At 42.4% G+C, this 15,438-nt stretch overlaps 1 protein-coding gene across 1 annotated transcript in view; it reads left to right on the forward strand.

Annotated features, from left to right (window-relative positions):
* The first annotated feature begins 219 nt into the window (after positions 1 to 219).
* Positions 220 to 15,438, forward strand: part of LOC102435898 (RING1 and YY1-binding protein) — an 83,236-nt gene continuing 68,017 nt past the window's right edge. The window contains 2 exon segments of the mRNA XM_014446195.2: positions 220 to 343; positions 346 to 511. Coding sequence (XP_014301681.1) covers positions 235 to 343; positions 346 to 511 — 275 coding nt within the window. The 5' untranslated portion in view covers positions 220 to 234.

Consider the following 15,438-nt stretch of genomic DNA (forward strand, 5'->3'; position numbering starts at 1 on the left):
AGCAGCCCCGGCCGCTCACCATTGCGGCCCGCCTGGTGTGCCCCGGGATCCGCTCTTCCGTTAGTGCAGCCTACTGCATACCGTCACCGGCCCCGCGCTCGGGTCGCGGAGTACGGCCGGCTTCCTGTGCGGCCGCGGCCCAGCTCCGGAGCGGCCCGCCGTGGGAGGGCCCGCGGCCCCGGAGGTGGCAGGGCGCCGGTGGGGGCCGGGTCCCTCTTCTGGTTCCGGAAAAGGATGGGTGGGTGGTCGCCGGAGCGAAGTTTCCAGCCCAGGATTTCTGCGAAATTACCACGGCTCACCAGCGCCTGTGATGTGCTGTCTCCCCTTCCTGCCCCGTCCCTTCCCTCGCCCCTCGCCCCGCTCCCCTCGCCCCGCTCCTCTGCAGGCCGAAGAGACAAGCGAAACCTGCCGCAGACGAAGGCTTTTGGGATTGTAGCGTCTGCACCTTCAGAAACAGCGCGGAAGCCTTTAAATGCAGCATCTGTGATGTGAGGAAAGGCACCTCCACCAGGTACTTGAACTGTTACCTTTTGTGAAAGGACTTTTTTGTTTTTAATGTGGAGGAGAGGGCAGTGAGCTATTCGTTTTGCCCTCTTTCCAACTTGTTGATTACGGCTTCTGCCATTGGTGGTGGGTGATGCGTGGTTTTGGTTGTATTTCGTTTTGGCTGCAAAGCCTCATGTTGAATAAATGATGTCTGGTTTTTGTCTTATTTCAAACAGACACTGAATTTACTTTATACTTGTATCCATTGGCTCATTGGTATTGGCGCCCTAAAGAGAGGAAGCAGTACTTTGCTGTGGATTGATTGTAGGGCAGAAGAGCTTTTATTTTTGGCTTGCGCAGAATGTTTTCAATTTGCCGGTCTTGAACTATTTTTCCCTTTGAGACATTTAGTGGTGGTTATACAGTAACGCTGGTTGTGCTTTTCCTGTCTTGAGCAGCAAATGTTTGTTGTTTTCTTGCACTTGAAAACAAAGATTGAGCTTTGATAAAGAAAGCGCATTTTTTGGAAAGCCTAGCTGTCCGTTTGGTGTGTTTTTGCCTGATCTTGGCGCAGAGCGCTGATGGAAGACGATTTTGCAAAATGGTGAAATGAATTGTGTGACTATATTGAAGTTTGCGTTTAAAACTTGATGATAACGAAAAGTGCTGAAAGGATTTCTTTTTATTTTGGTGAAGTAGTAAACTGCATCTGGTGTCACATCTAGAGGCACTGGAGTGAGAGGCCAGCGCTGATGTTGGAGTCTTCCAGTCTTCTGACTTCCATCTTGAGTTTCTTTCACTGATGGTATAGTTTGAGGTTAAACTATTCTTGATGTCATAGAACGTGCAGACATTGGAATATGTGTGTGAAAGGGAGACAGAATGAGTGCGTTTTGGTAAGTCCTTGAAGGCTTAGCTTGGATTGCCAGAAGCCTCATTTCATCAGGTACTTGTTTTTGAGTTGGTGGTATTCCAGTATGACTGTAGTAGTACTCCATAGTTTTAACTGGATATTTTTCTTTCACTAACTCAGTGTGTCTATTAGGATATCATTGCTTTATTTATATGTGGAATTAAATAGGATATTGGGCAGGCTAAAGAATATAACAGATGAATTGGTCCTATTACTGATGGAACAGTTCTGTGAATTCCACTATCTCTTTTAGAAAGGAGACCTTTGAATAAAAATACTCAAGTGAAGATATTTCATCATAAGTAGTTTTTAAAGTAAATTCATGTCAATTCTTTGTATTATAGAATAGATTAATTTAAAGTAAAAACACTCATTGTGAGCTTAATAGGTTTTTCTCTTTTTTTGTTGTTGTTAATCCTCACCAAGGATACTTTTCCATTGATTTTTAAAGAGAGTGGAAGGGAGGGGGAGAGACAGAGAAATACTGATGTGAGAAAGACACATTGGTTGCCTTCAGCACGCGCGCACGCACCCAGAATCGAACCTGCAATCAAGGGACGTGCCCTTGACCGGATCTGAACCCAGAACTCTTCAGTCCATTCTGAGGGGCAAGGTGGGGGAGGAGTCGGGCCAATGCTCTATTCACTGAGCCGGACCAGGGAGGGCTAGATTTTGTTTTGCTATCCAAAACAGGGAATTTGATCAAGTGGCATGGAAGTTTAGAAATGTATGTGCTATTTAAAGCAATTGCGATGGTATTTATGAGTACTTTTTTTTACACGTAGATTCCCTCAGAGGCCAGACCTCTTTATTGTGGTTTTGTTTTGATTTACCGTAGGTGATGTTCAAGTAAGTGACTAGGAAACTCATAAGAACTTGAGAACTTTACTGGTGAAAAGAAACTTATTACCAGATTCAAAAGTTTGCATATGATATATTGCTGGGAACACTTACCTCAATAATGAAAAGCATTTCAGTTTCTACATGTATTAAAAATCTGACTCAGCCGAAACCGGTTTGCCTCAGTGGATAGAACGTCGGCCTGCGGACTGAAAGGTCCCAGGTTCGATTCCGCTCAAGGGCATGTACCTGGGTTGCGGGCACATCCCCAGTAGGAGATGTGCAGGAGGCAGCTGATCGATGTTTCTCTATCATCGATGTTTCTAACTCTATCTCTCTCCCTTCCTCTCTGTAAAAAATCAATAAAATATATTTTAAAAATCTGACTCAACAACTTTTTGGAAGCACATGGGAGATTTTGATTTTAAAAACAATACGGAAAAAAATATGGATGTTTAAAGTTTTTTTCAGAGTCACAGATGACAGTGAAATTCAGTTTTTAAGTAAACATTAATTATTAATTAAAATATTTTAGAGTCTATTTGGGAATAGGATACTCACCTAGTATCTTTAAGGATCTTTGTGTAATTTTTTTATTGAGTAGGCTTTGAACACAGATTTCAGAGACCTGAGGACTTAATGTCTTATCAGCTCATGATAGATATTCTTACATACTCTAAATTTGATTCATCTTGGTTATTGCCAGTATTGGTGTTTTAGAGCTAGTCTAGAAGTCATCACTAATGGAAGGCAAATAATATTTGTTATTCAAGTGGAAAGGTAAATTTCACAGGTTTTGATCTTATCCTATGTAGCATATTGATTAATTTTTCTGATCCTAGATCAGTGATGGCAAACCCTTTGAGCTCAGCATGTCAGCATTTTGAAAAACCCTAACTTAACCGTGGTGCCGTGTCACATATAGAAATTTTTTGATATTTGCAACCATAGTAAAACAAAGACTTATATTTTTGATATTTATTTTATATATTTAAATGCCATTTAACAAAGAAAAATCAACCAAAAAAATGAGTTCGCGTGTCACCTCTGACACACGTGTCATAGGTTCGCCATCACTGTCCTAGATACTTCATGTTTTTTTTCCTGGGACTTTTCCTTGTAATTTTCTCTGTACTTCAAAGGTTTGACATTTTCTGCCTTGCATAATGTTTTAGTCAGACTTGGTAGTGATGGTAGTAGAAATCCTGTTGCTCGGTTTTTGGATGCTGGGTAATATGCAAAAACTTGTAATTTTTAAATAATTTTTCTAACCTGTTAGTTTTTCTAACCTGTTGACTGGCATAGAAATTGGGTTTGTGTTCTGAGCTAGTGTTTGGTTTTAGAACAGCAGCTGGTTGGCTGGCCCAAGGTGATTTTTGAGTTAGTTCATCCTCCTTGTCATTGTTGCCATCATTTACCAGTCAACCAAGAAGTCAGCTTTGAATTAGTGGTAGTCCAGTAGGACTCAGAGCTGTATTTATCCTCTGAGAATAGAATTGATATTCCTCAATTGGGTTAGGAAAATATTGCCCCTTATCTAGAGAACATTTTTATATTCTCAGGATGTGAAAGATACTGCTCAAGACATTGGGGAGAGGAGGAGGGCGTTAAAGGTTGGTAAGACGGGTACCAGAATGACCACACTCCAAGGACTGAAGGCTCTAAGAGAGGTATAAAAAGCGATGGGAGGTTGGAGCAGTCTGGCTTGGGGATCAGTTAGGAGGAGTCCCACTCCCTTTACTTCTTCAGAACAGGAGAATTGATTTCTACAAAATTACCTGCCTACTCTTCACTATTACTGCCATATATACCAAATATATTTAATTCTGCAGGTGGAGTCATGAAAGTGATTCAGAAGGTATTTTATTCTTCCTTTTTGGAGCAGCATAGAGCAGAATGAAAGGAAGGTTAGAAACTCCTAAGGAATATGTTAAGGGGAGAAGGAGGGAATATACTTAGACTACTTGGAGGTTCAGGGGGAAGTAGAGATCTTACATTTTTGGATGTAGTATCAGTTATGTGTTGGGTCTCTACCTCTTGCTGGTTATTTTTTTATTGCTTTATTGGGGTATAATATACATACCATAAAGTTCACCAACTGTAATGATTTTTAGTAATTTTGAGGAGTGTGGGACCCTCCCTGCAAACCAGGTTAGAACATCTCCATCCTGTGGTCTCCCCACCTGTTGTGTGATTCACTTTTAAGTCTTGACCCTGGCACTGAGGAGCCACCTGCAGTGGGGAAGGCGGCCTCTCCACCGGCCCTGCTGACACACTCTCAGCCTTTCCAGCCGAAGATGTGTATGTAAGGCGATGGTGGGTGGGGAAGAAACACTTCCTTCCTGGGTAATAGCTAGTATTTCCTAGCCCACTTGGCCAGTTTCATGAAAAGAGAGGATACCAGCTTTGAAAAGGAAAAACAAAAACAAAAACCCACAAATTTGCACATTTATCTAACCATTAAATTGAAGTTCTTGACTGTCGGGCAGGGTAAGTATATTTTACTTTTAGTCTTGTTGTTTTTGTGAATGCGGTGATGTCTTTATTGTAAAGTAAAAATTACCAAGACGGGTTGCAAGTCTTGCTGATGAATGGTTCTTTACTTGCAGCTACTGCTTAAATCACACTCACTTGAAAAATTGGAAATTTTTTGCATTGCATAATTACCAGAGATTTAGAACTTTATTGGTCTTCAACTCCAGATTTTATCACCATGTTGAGTTGAAAATCATGTTTTATTTAATCCGTGTTTATTTTAATGCTACCCCTCTGAAAATGGTAGTTTCTAGAGATTTTCAGACAAGCAAAATGAGGAATTGACTTCAGATGTGTGATACGATTGTGGAGCTTAATAAAAAGCTGATACTTAGGGTATTGAATTGGAAGTTGGTATTCAGTTGTTTTGTGAGTAAAATGTTTCCCTTGTTCCCTGATTCTTTGCAGTTGTAACTGGACTTTTTCTCCCATTAAACTCCGACACGCTGACAACTCAAAATCTCTTCAGTAGTCATGAAGGACTTTAGAAGGTATAGGGGGTCACATACGTAATTAGTGATAATGTCAACATTTTCATCTTTGCTGAAGCTTCAAAAGTGCATCATCCTGTAATACTTTTCAGGGAGGAGAACGCCGAGAAAGCAGGAGTAGGTGCCTAATCTGGAGCAGGGGCAAGCCTCTTTTCCAGGGGGCTCAGTCACCCACCTCTGGGCTTTTGTTCCTTAGGTCACATTGATTTTATTATAGTGTTTGTCTTTCATAAAATTCCTCCAAAAAATACATAGAAAATTACCTGCCTTCCAAATTTTCAAACCTTGTCTAACCTCTCAGCCGCAGAACTGATACAAAAGCTGGGTCAATTACTCTCACCCAGAAACAGGTGACCTTGAACCTACCGATTTCTTGGTACTGACATGATCTTATATATGTACAGTATTCTCCTACTTGGGGACCTTAAAGTAAATTACCTGGATAGTTGTGGTTATTTACAAGTTTTTGTTGAGCACACAGCCTTCTGGGCTCTGGCTACGGTGGTCTAAAGACAGATAAGGTCCTTGTTCTCATGGAGCTTAAAATGCTATGGAAAGAAAATAAACAAGTAAACAAGTAAACAAGATAATTTCAGCGAGTGGCAAGTGCTACAAAGAATTTAGAGGAGGATCGGGAACTTTAATTTACTACAGTGGGGCCTTGACTTACGAGTTTAATTCGTTCCGTGACGGAGCTCGTAACTCAAATTACTCTTTGTCAAATCATAAAGTGAACGAGTGAGACACGTGATGCTGGGCTGATGTTGTGGCGTTCACTGTGACGTTCGCTGCGCCAACTAGCGGTGGGGTATCTGAAGCTGGCTTGTAACCCGAATTTTAGCTCGCAACTCAAAGCAAAAAATCGGCCGAGAGACGGCTCGTATCTCAAAAAACTCGTTAGTTGGGACACTCGTAAGTCAAGGCCCCACTGTATTTTAATCAATTTTCAGGCCGCAAAGGAGGGCAGAAATACCTTACTTTACAAAGCCTTTGCTTAACAAGAGTGCTTTTCTCTTTTTTAAAATATGTTTAGAGAGGAAGGGAGAGGGATAGAGAGGTAGAAACATCGCCGAGAGAGAAACATCACTGATAGGCTGCCTCCTGCACCCCCCTTCTGAAACCCGGGCATGTGCCTTGAGGATCATGATGAGAACTGGGTGAAGTGGCTGCTTTATAGATTGTGGAGACGCACATTTGCCTTCCTAAGAAACAGTGCTGCTTTCTTTTGGAAAAGGAGACAGTTATTCCTGTAGGTTGCCCAGTGCCATTTAGTTAATTTGTATGGAACAGTAGAGTTGGAGCCTTTGTGTACAACGTTTATTAGTTGCTTGTTGCAGACTAAACCTAGGCCAGCTAACTTGCCAGTATATCTTTTTTTTTTTTAAGAGAGGAAGGGAGAGGGCTAGAGAGATAGAAACATCGATGAGAGAGAAACATCATCCATTGGCTGCCTCCTGCATGCCCCCTTCTGGGGATCAAGTTCACAACCTGGGCATGTGCCCTGACCAGGAATTGAACCAGCGACCTCTTGGTTCATAGGTTGATGCTCAAACACTGAGCCACACCGGCCCGGCTGCCAGGATATCTTATTAGTTACTAGGTGGGAGATTCAGAATGGATTCAGTTGTGTATTTGTTAATGTGGCATACATTTACAGTGTGCTTCCATAGATGTTGAAGGAATTTTAGAATTAATAAAAAGTTCCTTAAGTGGCTATAATTTGCCAAAATAGTTAGCACTAATTCATTGATTAGTACTTTAGGTGACAGTAGGTCTCTAAATGTCTGCTTTCCCACTTGAACTCTAAAACATTCTACAGTCTTTTTGGCTCTTTTCTCTTTTGCCCCATCACCAGGGCCTTTTCTTTGTGGCATCTTCCTTTATACTCCTCATCACTGGTGCTTCCTCTTGTTTTTTTGCCTGTTGATTTCAGTAAATGTTTTGAACTGCAGCACACATACAAAGAAGTGTGCAGTCAATAAGACTTGATGAACTTTCACTAAGTGAGCACACCTGTCTAACCAGCACCCAGGTTAAGAAGCAGAACAGTACGAGACCGCCAGAAGCCCCTGGTACGCTGTTGTCACCCCCCTTTCCCCCTCCCCTCCCGCCACTCTTCTAACACCCGAGATGAGTTCTGCTTATTTTTGAAGGTTATGTAAGTGGATCGCATGGTATGTACACGTCTGGGTTGTGAGACCCATCCCAGTTGTGTGTGGTTTGCTTATTTAACCAGGGTTGTTTAATCCTAAGAGTATCTGAGAGCTCAACTGTGCATGCAGACCTTATGCATTCTAGAGATAGGATCTTTCTCAACTAGAGTCTCCTCCCAACAGTAGCATAAATCCCCACATCATTAGGTGAAAAGGACAAAACCTGGTGTGTGGCACTTTCTAGAATACATAAGTGGAAGTAAACTTTGTCTCTCATCGGTAGTATTGTTCATCAGTCATTTATATTTCAAGATATTGGTTAAATAGACAGAAAATTACGGCTTTCAGGGAACCTAACAAACTTTTTGAAAAGGTACGACCCTGGAAAGATAACCAGTGGTGTGAAGCAGTGAGTGAGTGAACTTCACAGCAGGCATGGCGTGGATGGTACCTGGTAGAGAACACAAGTGCTTTTTGGAGGAGGTAGAGGCCCTCAGTCTAGGGCATTGATGGCGAACCTACGACACGCGTGTCAGAGGTGACACGCGAACTCATTTTTTGGGTTGATTTTTCTTTGTGAAATGGCATTTAAATATATAAAATAAATATCAAAAGTGTAAGTCTTTGTTTTACTATGGTTGCAAATATCAAAAAATTTCTCTGTGACACGGCACCAGAGTTAAGTTAGGGTTTTTCAAAGGTTCGCCATCACTGGTCTAGGGGGTGCATTGAGGGACGCGTCACTCAGTCTGGGCTTTAAACTAGGCCTTTATGATTCGTGGATGTAGGATTTGCTCTATAGACTGATTTATGCAAGTTAATTAGTTCTTTGTTTCCTCCTACCTCCTTATTAACTGTACTTACTGTCTTCAGATGGCATCCACACCTTTCCACTGCTCCCACAGGCTGGAATCCCCAAATACTATTGACGAAGCACCTGGCACCACACCATGCACACATGCCCGTGACACAAAAATCCAGCTGGTTCTTGGGCCTCCTCTTGGGCAACTTAAATTATCTCCTGGTTCCCACTGCCACTAGGATACAGTCCAAATCCTAAGCAGCATCACAAGGGACTTCTTGGTCCTTTGCTGTTTTTTCTTTCTTTTTGTTTGTTTTCATGGCTGTGGTGTATTACAGTAAAAACTAAAAGGAAAGGGAAAGGTGCACGGGACAGAGCCTGGCTGTCTCTTTCTGTAGACTGTCTGGAAGCAGTCTGCCATCACGCCACCTGCCACCATAACAGTTTGTGCGTTTCCTACCACATCGCTTGGTGTTTTCCAAGCAAGGACCATGCTGTCTTGTTCATACCTTTCCACAGTCTGCTCCTCTGGATTGTCTTCTCACCTGCTTTTCCTTTCCTGTTGTGCCCTGGCTGACTCCTGTCTGTCCTTCTGGATGTCTGGCCATGGCCCTCCATTGGGATACACCTCCTCATTACAGTTGAACTGTATTGTCATTGATCACTTTTGCTGTTTTCATCTTTGTTGAGGACAGGACCTTTCTTTTCATAGCTTTATTTTCCTATGTCTGTCACAGTGCCTGGCACTTGGCAGGGGTTCAGTAAATATCTATAATAACAAAAGGGTAATATGCTAATTAGACCAGATGTCATTCTGGACGAAGCCGGGGCCGAGGGAAGCAGCCCGGGTCCTCGGCGCTGGAGGCCAGCCGGGGGAAGGAAGGCCTACTCTTGCACAAATTTTCTTGCATCTGGCCTCTAGTGTATAGAATAAATGAAGACCTGGGGTTTCAATTGGAGTCCCCTGTAAAACTGTTATAGTTAAGAGTTCCAATAAATATTCTTTCATATTAGGGCATCTGTCTTGTGTATATAAATGTCACTAGATTAGGGGAAAGTTGTCTTTAGAAGTATGTCTGTAAAAGTAGTATGCCTGCTTTTCTGGCTTTGTTTTCTAAATGTGTACTAGAAATTAAACAGAATTAGGGCAAACTTTTTGACTCGAGGGCCACAATGGGTTCTTAAACTGGACCGGAGGGCCGGAACAAAAGCATGGATGGAGGGCCGGAACAAAAGCATGGATGGAGTGTTTGTGTGAACTAATATAAATTCAAAGTAAACATCATTACATAAAAGGGTATGGTCTTTTTTTTTTTTAGTTTTGTTCATTTCAAACGGGCCGGATCCGGCCCGTGGGCCGTAGTTTGCCCACGGCTGCCAATGCACTTGCAGTGCTTCCAGGAGTGGCTTCGGTTTTAGAGCTTTATTTTAGCGCACTGGCCTACGTTACAGTAACTGGGATGCTTCTTAATCATTTCTGGTTGCTTATTTAAGCAACCAAAAGTCATATGGAAAAGCCTGGTAATAAAGCAGAGGCCCATTTTGTTGTGCAAAACCACTTTTGAGATCTGATAAGGAACTGGATGGATGTGCTGGTAAGCTGGCACCTAAAGATAGTTTTAAAATGGCTACTGAACATTTGGGCTATAGAAATGTTATGCTGTCCACTTACCCATAACTTGGTCATTGTACCATGTACACGTTGTACATTACTAATCTGTTTAATAATTTGCATAAATTCTGTTAGGTTGAAATCTTGACTCATTCGCTTTATTTAGTTATAATTTCACTACTATGTATGTAGGTTATGAGTTTATGCACTGTTCTCTTCATTCTTTTACAAAATTAAAAGTTGTTTAATTTCTTAAGTGCTGCAAGGATATTCAGGGCTGTAAGAAATGGAATTTAACTTAAACTACATTATTTTGGAAAAAAAATGAATTTATTGGCCCAGATAACACAAAAAAGACAAGGATACCATTTGAACTCAGAATTAAAGGAATAACTGCAGGAATCAGGACCCCTGTCACTTGCCCAATTCCTGGACCATTTTTAGTTGTCTGGAGGGTGGGATACTGTGATTGGCCAACCCTAACACATCTGCAGGAGCTGTTACTTGAAGGGAGAATGGACACTTAACCAGGTGGACAGGAAATAGCTGCCATAGTTTAGTACTCCATTTCGGTTTGTTACTGGGTTAATACTCATGATAGGCTCAGTTCTAAATACGAACTATAATTTCTTACCCCAGCACCTTAATTTTTATCACATAGTTAGAATAAAAATGGTCAGTGATGTTCTGTAGGTTAATTTCCTTTATCATTATATGCTAGAGGCCCAGTGCACAAAATTTGTGCCCGCGGAAAGGGGAGTATCCCTCAGCCCAGCTGGCAACCTCTCCAGTCTGGGACATCCCTCTTGCAATCTGGGACCACTGGCTCCTAACAGCTCACCTGTCTGCCTGCCTGATCACCCCTAACCATTCTGGCTGCCTGCCTGCCTGCCTGATGCCCCTAACTGCTCCCCTGCCTGCCTGACAGCCCCTAACCACCTCTGTCTGCTGGCCTGATCGCCCTAACTGCTCTTGCCTGCCAGCCTGTTCGCCCCTAACTGCCTCTGCCTCGGTCCCGCCACCGTGGCTTTGTCTGGAAGGACATCCGGAAGGTTGCCCAGAAGATGTCCGGTCTGATTAGCATATCACCCTTTTATTAGTATAAGTGGTCACTGGTTCTTTGTCCTTTAATTTAGTTAATGAAGGTAATACTTTCTCATTACAGAAAATTTGGGGGGAAACAACTAAAAACATAAACAAAGGTCACTCATAATTCTGTTATCCAGAATTATTTTTATTTATTGAGCAATTTATTCACCAAAACCACAAATATTTAAGAAACTATAGTTTTTCACATGCTGTGTTTTAATATGCTAGTTTATCGAATTTTCAAAATGATGTAGATGATAGTTCCATGTGGGAGTTGGGAAGTCAGGCAGTATGTGATAAGCAAATCAAGTCTCTTGATTTGAAAAATATGTAGTAAATTCATTTTTAATTTTTTTTTTTTTTGAAAATAGTTTGGCAGCTTCTTACAGAACTAAACATGTACTTATCATATGACCTAGCATTTGCACTCATGGTATTTATCCCAGAGAAGTAAAAACTTACATTCACATAAAACCTGTATGTGGCATCTTTGTGTATAATAGCTGGTTAGTTTATATGTTCATTTTTTGGATTCTTCTAAGGGAAATTTTTGTGAACACTTAATGGTTTTAGGATTCCTACTTGTAGAAAATAAGGCTAAAATGCAGTTTGTAGGTGTTTTTTTAATTCAATTTGGGGAAGAACGAAAATGTCATTGAATTAGTATCTGTAGCTTAATTTACTTCTCCCAAATCCTTTATCAGAGAACAATTATGTACATAAGACAACCTTGATTTAATGTTTTTATGTTAGTTTTGTGTAGATTGTCAGTTCTCAGACTGTAGTGTGCATCTGAATCACCTGGAAGGCTGTGGAAACATATTGCTGGGTCCCATCCCCATAATGTTTGATTAAGTAGGTCTGGGGTGCCTGGGAATTTGCATTTTTTTAAAATAAATCTTTATTGTTCAGATTATTACTGTTCCCCTTCCCCCCCCCCCATAGCTCCCCTCCATCCAGTTCCCACCCCACCCTCTGTCCCTACCCCCCACTGTCCTCATCCATAGGTGTATGCTTTTTGTTGCCATGTCAAAGGTCATACACATGGAAAATGTAGCTATTTCCATCCGTGATGTGTCCCTGTGTTCGGAAAGGTCTCTCACGACTTGTTCACGCTCTACTCAGAAAGGGTATGGAGCTACGTAACGGCTTTTTAAAATAATGTGTCCTCTTATGTTTAAAATGAGGATTTCGCTACCAAAAAGTGAGGGAGAAAGCAACACTACAGCTGCTCTCACCCTCTCACCCTTCGGGTGATAGTTGTGCGTGGGGCTGCGTGCTGGTTCGCGGGCCGTCGACGAAGCCGTCTGGGCGACTCTCGCGGTTCCACCGGCTTCCCAGGGGCCGTCGCAGCCTCGCAGGGACTGTCACAGCATCGCAGGGGCCGTCGCAGCCTCGCAGGGGCCGTCGCAGCCTCGCAGGGGGCGCCACATCCCACATTGGGGGTGAAGGTGCGAGACAGAAGCTCCTCTCGCTGTCTCTCCTGCTGCTCCCTTGCGTATCACCGATGCTGGAAGTTTCTGAGAGCAGTCTGCAGGTGCTGGACATCATACTTTAACTGGTCAACATGAAGTTTGGCATTCTGCCTTTTGTTGGGCGGCTCCTTGCTGGACAAAATCTCCAGGTGTTCTTGCTGGCTGAATATCTGGTATGCTTGCTTGGATTTCGTTTTCTACTAAGTGCGCAGACTGCTTGTCTGCCCTCTCCCGGCGTCCCATGTGAGACTGGATCTGGTGGACCTGCTTGTGCGTTTGCTGGTACAGCGGTTCCATGTCGCCGGCCCAGCCGGGTCCGGCTCTGGCTCCTGCTCCGGCTCCGGCTACCTCCGAACCTGATTCTGCTTCTTGAGTGTGTCCCTTATGGATGCGAGGAGTTGAAATCTGCAGTTTGTTGGGTTAAGCTGCAAAAGCACAGGTGGTTCCTTTTGTGCCACTGGCACAGCTTGGGCGGGGATGTAAATTGAGTAGGGCGGGATTTCAGGGAGTCACCAGGGCGGAGCAAACAGCAATGGCGTCTCCGCGACTCCTGGCCTCTCTGCGACTCCGTGTCTCTGCATCCCTGAGTGCCGGCCGGCGAGCAGCTCCGCGAGAAAGCCACCCTCACTTTCTGACCTGCTGCAAGGCCGTCTCGCCTCTCCCCGTAGGGGTCTGGGGCCTCAGAATCCCGCCCCAAACAAGCTCAGTGGATTCGAGAGTTTGTAACCCCTTCTGATTGAAAAAAACCATGCATCCAGTTGCAGCCCACCTGGCAAGCGACTCCATACCTCTGTTCTTGGCGCCTCTGCATATCCTACTCAGTCTCAATGCTCTTCTTTCTTTCCTTCCAGTTGTAGAACTTCCACTGGGTCAGCTTTCCCATGGTTCTGAATGATAGCTGTTTGTCTTATAGTTGGTAGTTTCAATGTTGTTGTGGGAGGCAGCACACACAGGTCTATATCTTAAGCTTCCATCTTGGTTCTTGAGAATTTGCATTTTTATACGTTCCTGGTTGACGGTGACGCTGCTTGTCTGGGGAGCGCACTTTGAGAACTGCTGGTTTCTATGGCCAGCCAGGCTTCCTACTGAAGCTGGTTGATAGTATTTGGTGTTTGTTATGGCAAATGATGCCTTGACATTCAAAGTGAACTTAGAGAAATAAGGGATCAGCGTTCTAGGAACCATCCTGGAGCTGGCACCAGAGGAGATGCCTTAATAATCAATACCTCGTGTGAAGTGTAGGGATGCTTATAAATTGTGAGACTCAGTTAACCTGGTATCTTATTTACATTCTAAAATCAGCTATTGTCTCCCATTACTAGCACTTGCATTGGATTTCAGGTATATGTATTTTAAAAACCTATATTTTTGTGAAATATGCTAGAGAAACAGAACTAGGTCTTTATAATCAGTAAATCCACATTCCAATAAAATGTTGGCAATCAACAGAAACAGGTAATTCATAAGAGAACGACAAATTGTTAGAAAAGTTGAGAAATGTATAACCTTACCATTTCTCGAATACAAAAAAAGTTAACAGTTTTTAGCAAGTCAGATATTAAATATTTAAAAAAAATTTGGTGAAGTTGGAAAATGGACATTCTCTCACAGACCTTTGGCAGGTAGGTAAGTTGATGTATGTTTTCTGAAGGCTATTAAGTATGGTGGTTGGCATCAAATTTCTTTAAAATATTTGTACCCTGTGACCCAATTCTAGGAATTTGTGTGATCTGCATGTAAAAATTTTTGTGTACATACAGGCATATTAATTGTGTCCTTATTATAACAAAATGAAAATCACCAATATAGGAATCAGCAGGGAGTTGTTTAAACAGTATGGAATAGCCATGAATATTTTGCATCTCTTGAAAATGTTTTGAGATCTCGCCTACATTGGGAACGGGCGAGATCCCGCAGCTTCTTACAAAACTAAACATACACCTATCATCTGACCTAGCATTTGCACTCGTGGTATTTATCCCAGAGAAGTAAAAACTTACATTCACATAAAACCTGTTTGTGGCATCTTTGTGTATAGTAGTCGAAAACTGGAAACAACCTAACGGTCCTTCAGTAGGTGAATGGTACATTCATACTATGGAGTACTACTCAGTGATTAAAAAGGAGCAAAGTATTGACACATACAACTGTCATGGGTCTCAGGGGTATTATTCTGAGTGAAAAAAGCCAATCTCTAAAGGGCACATATGAGAGGGTCCATTAACATTCTTGAAATGACAAAGCACCCAAAGAGAACTGGTTGGTGGTTACCAGGGTTTAGGCTTGTGGGGAGCAGGGAGATGAGTGTGACTCTAAGGGGTAACAAGAGAGATCTTTGTGGTTCTGAATAGATCTGTATCTTAATTGTGGTCATGGTTACGTGAATTGATGTGTGTGATAAGATGGCAAAGACCTATGTATACTCACAGAGTACCAATGTCAGCTATCTGGTTGTTTTTTTTTAAAAATATTTTTTTATTGATTTTTTTAACAGAGGAAGGGAGAGGGATAGAGAGTTAGAAAAGAAACATCGATGAGAGAGAAACATCAATCAGCTGCCTCCTGCACACCCCCTACTGGGGATGTGCCCGCAACCAAGGTACATGCCCTTGACCGGAATCGAACCTGGGACCCTTCAGTCCGCAGGCCGGTGCTCTCTCCACTGAGCCAAACCAACTAGGGCCAGCTACCTGGTTTTGATATTGTTCTATAATCAAGAAGATGAAATCATTTCCAGGAAACTGGATGATGGGTATATGGGACCTCGTACTATTTTTGCAACTTCCTATGAATCTATAATTATTTCAAAATAAAAAAAAAATTCAGGAAGACTATTTAATAAAAGATAACATCATAATAGAAAGAAGCAAGTTACAAAATAAGCAGTGTGATTCCGCTTCAAGTAGTATTCATGCCATTTAATATACTAGTACACACTGAGAAGCAATGACTCACTATTGCTTGGTAGCATGATGTATTTGTGTGTGTAATTTCTATAGTGTGGATGACTTGGTATCACTTTTGTAGTTGGAAAGACCAATT

Source organism: Myotis lucifugus, unplaced genomic scaffold (assembly GCF_000147115.1).
Source record: "Myotis lucifugus unplaced genomic scaffold, Myoluc2.0 scaffold_512, whole genome shotgun sequence".
NCBI classification, from domain to species: Eukaryota; Metazoa; Chordata; class Mammalia; order Chiroptera; family Vespertilionidae; genus Myotis; species Myotis lucifugus.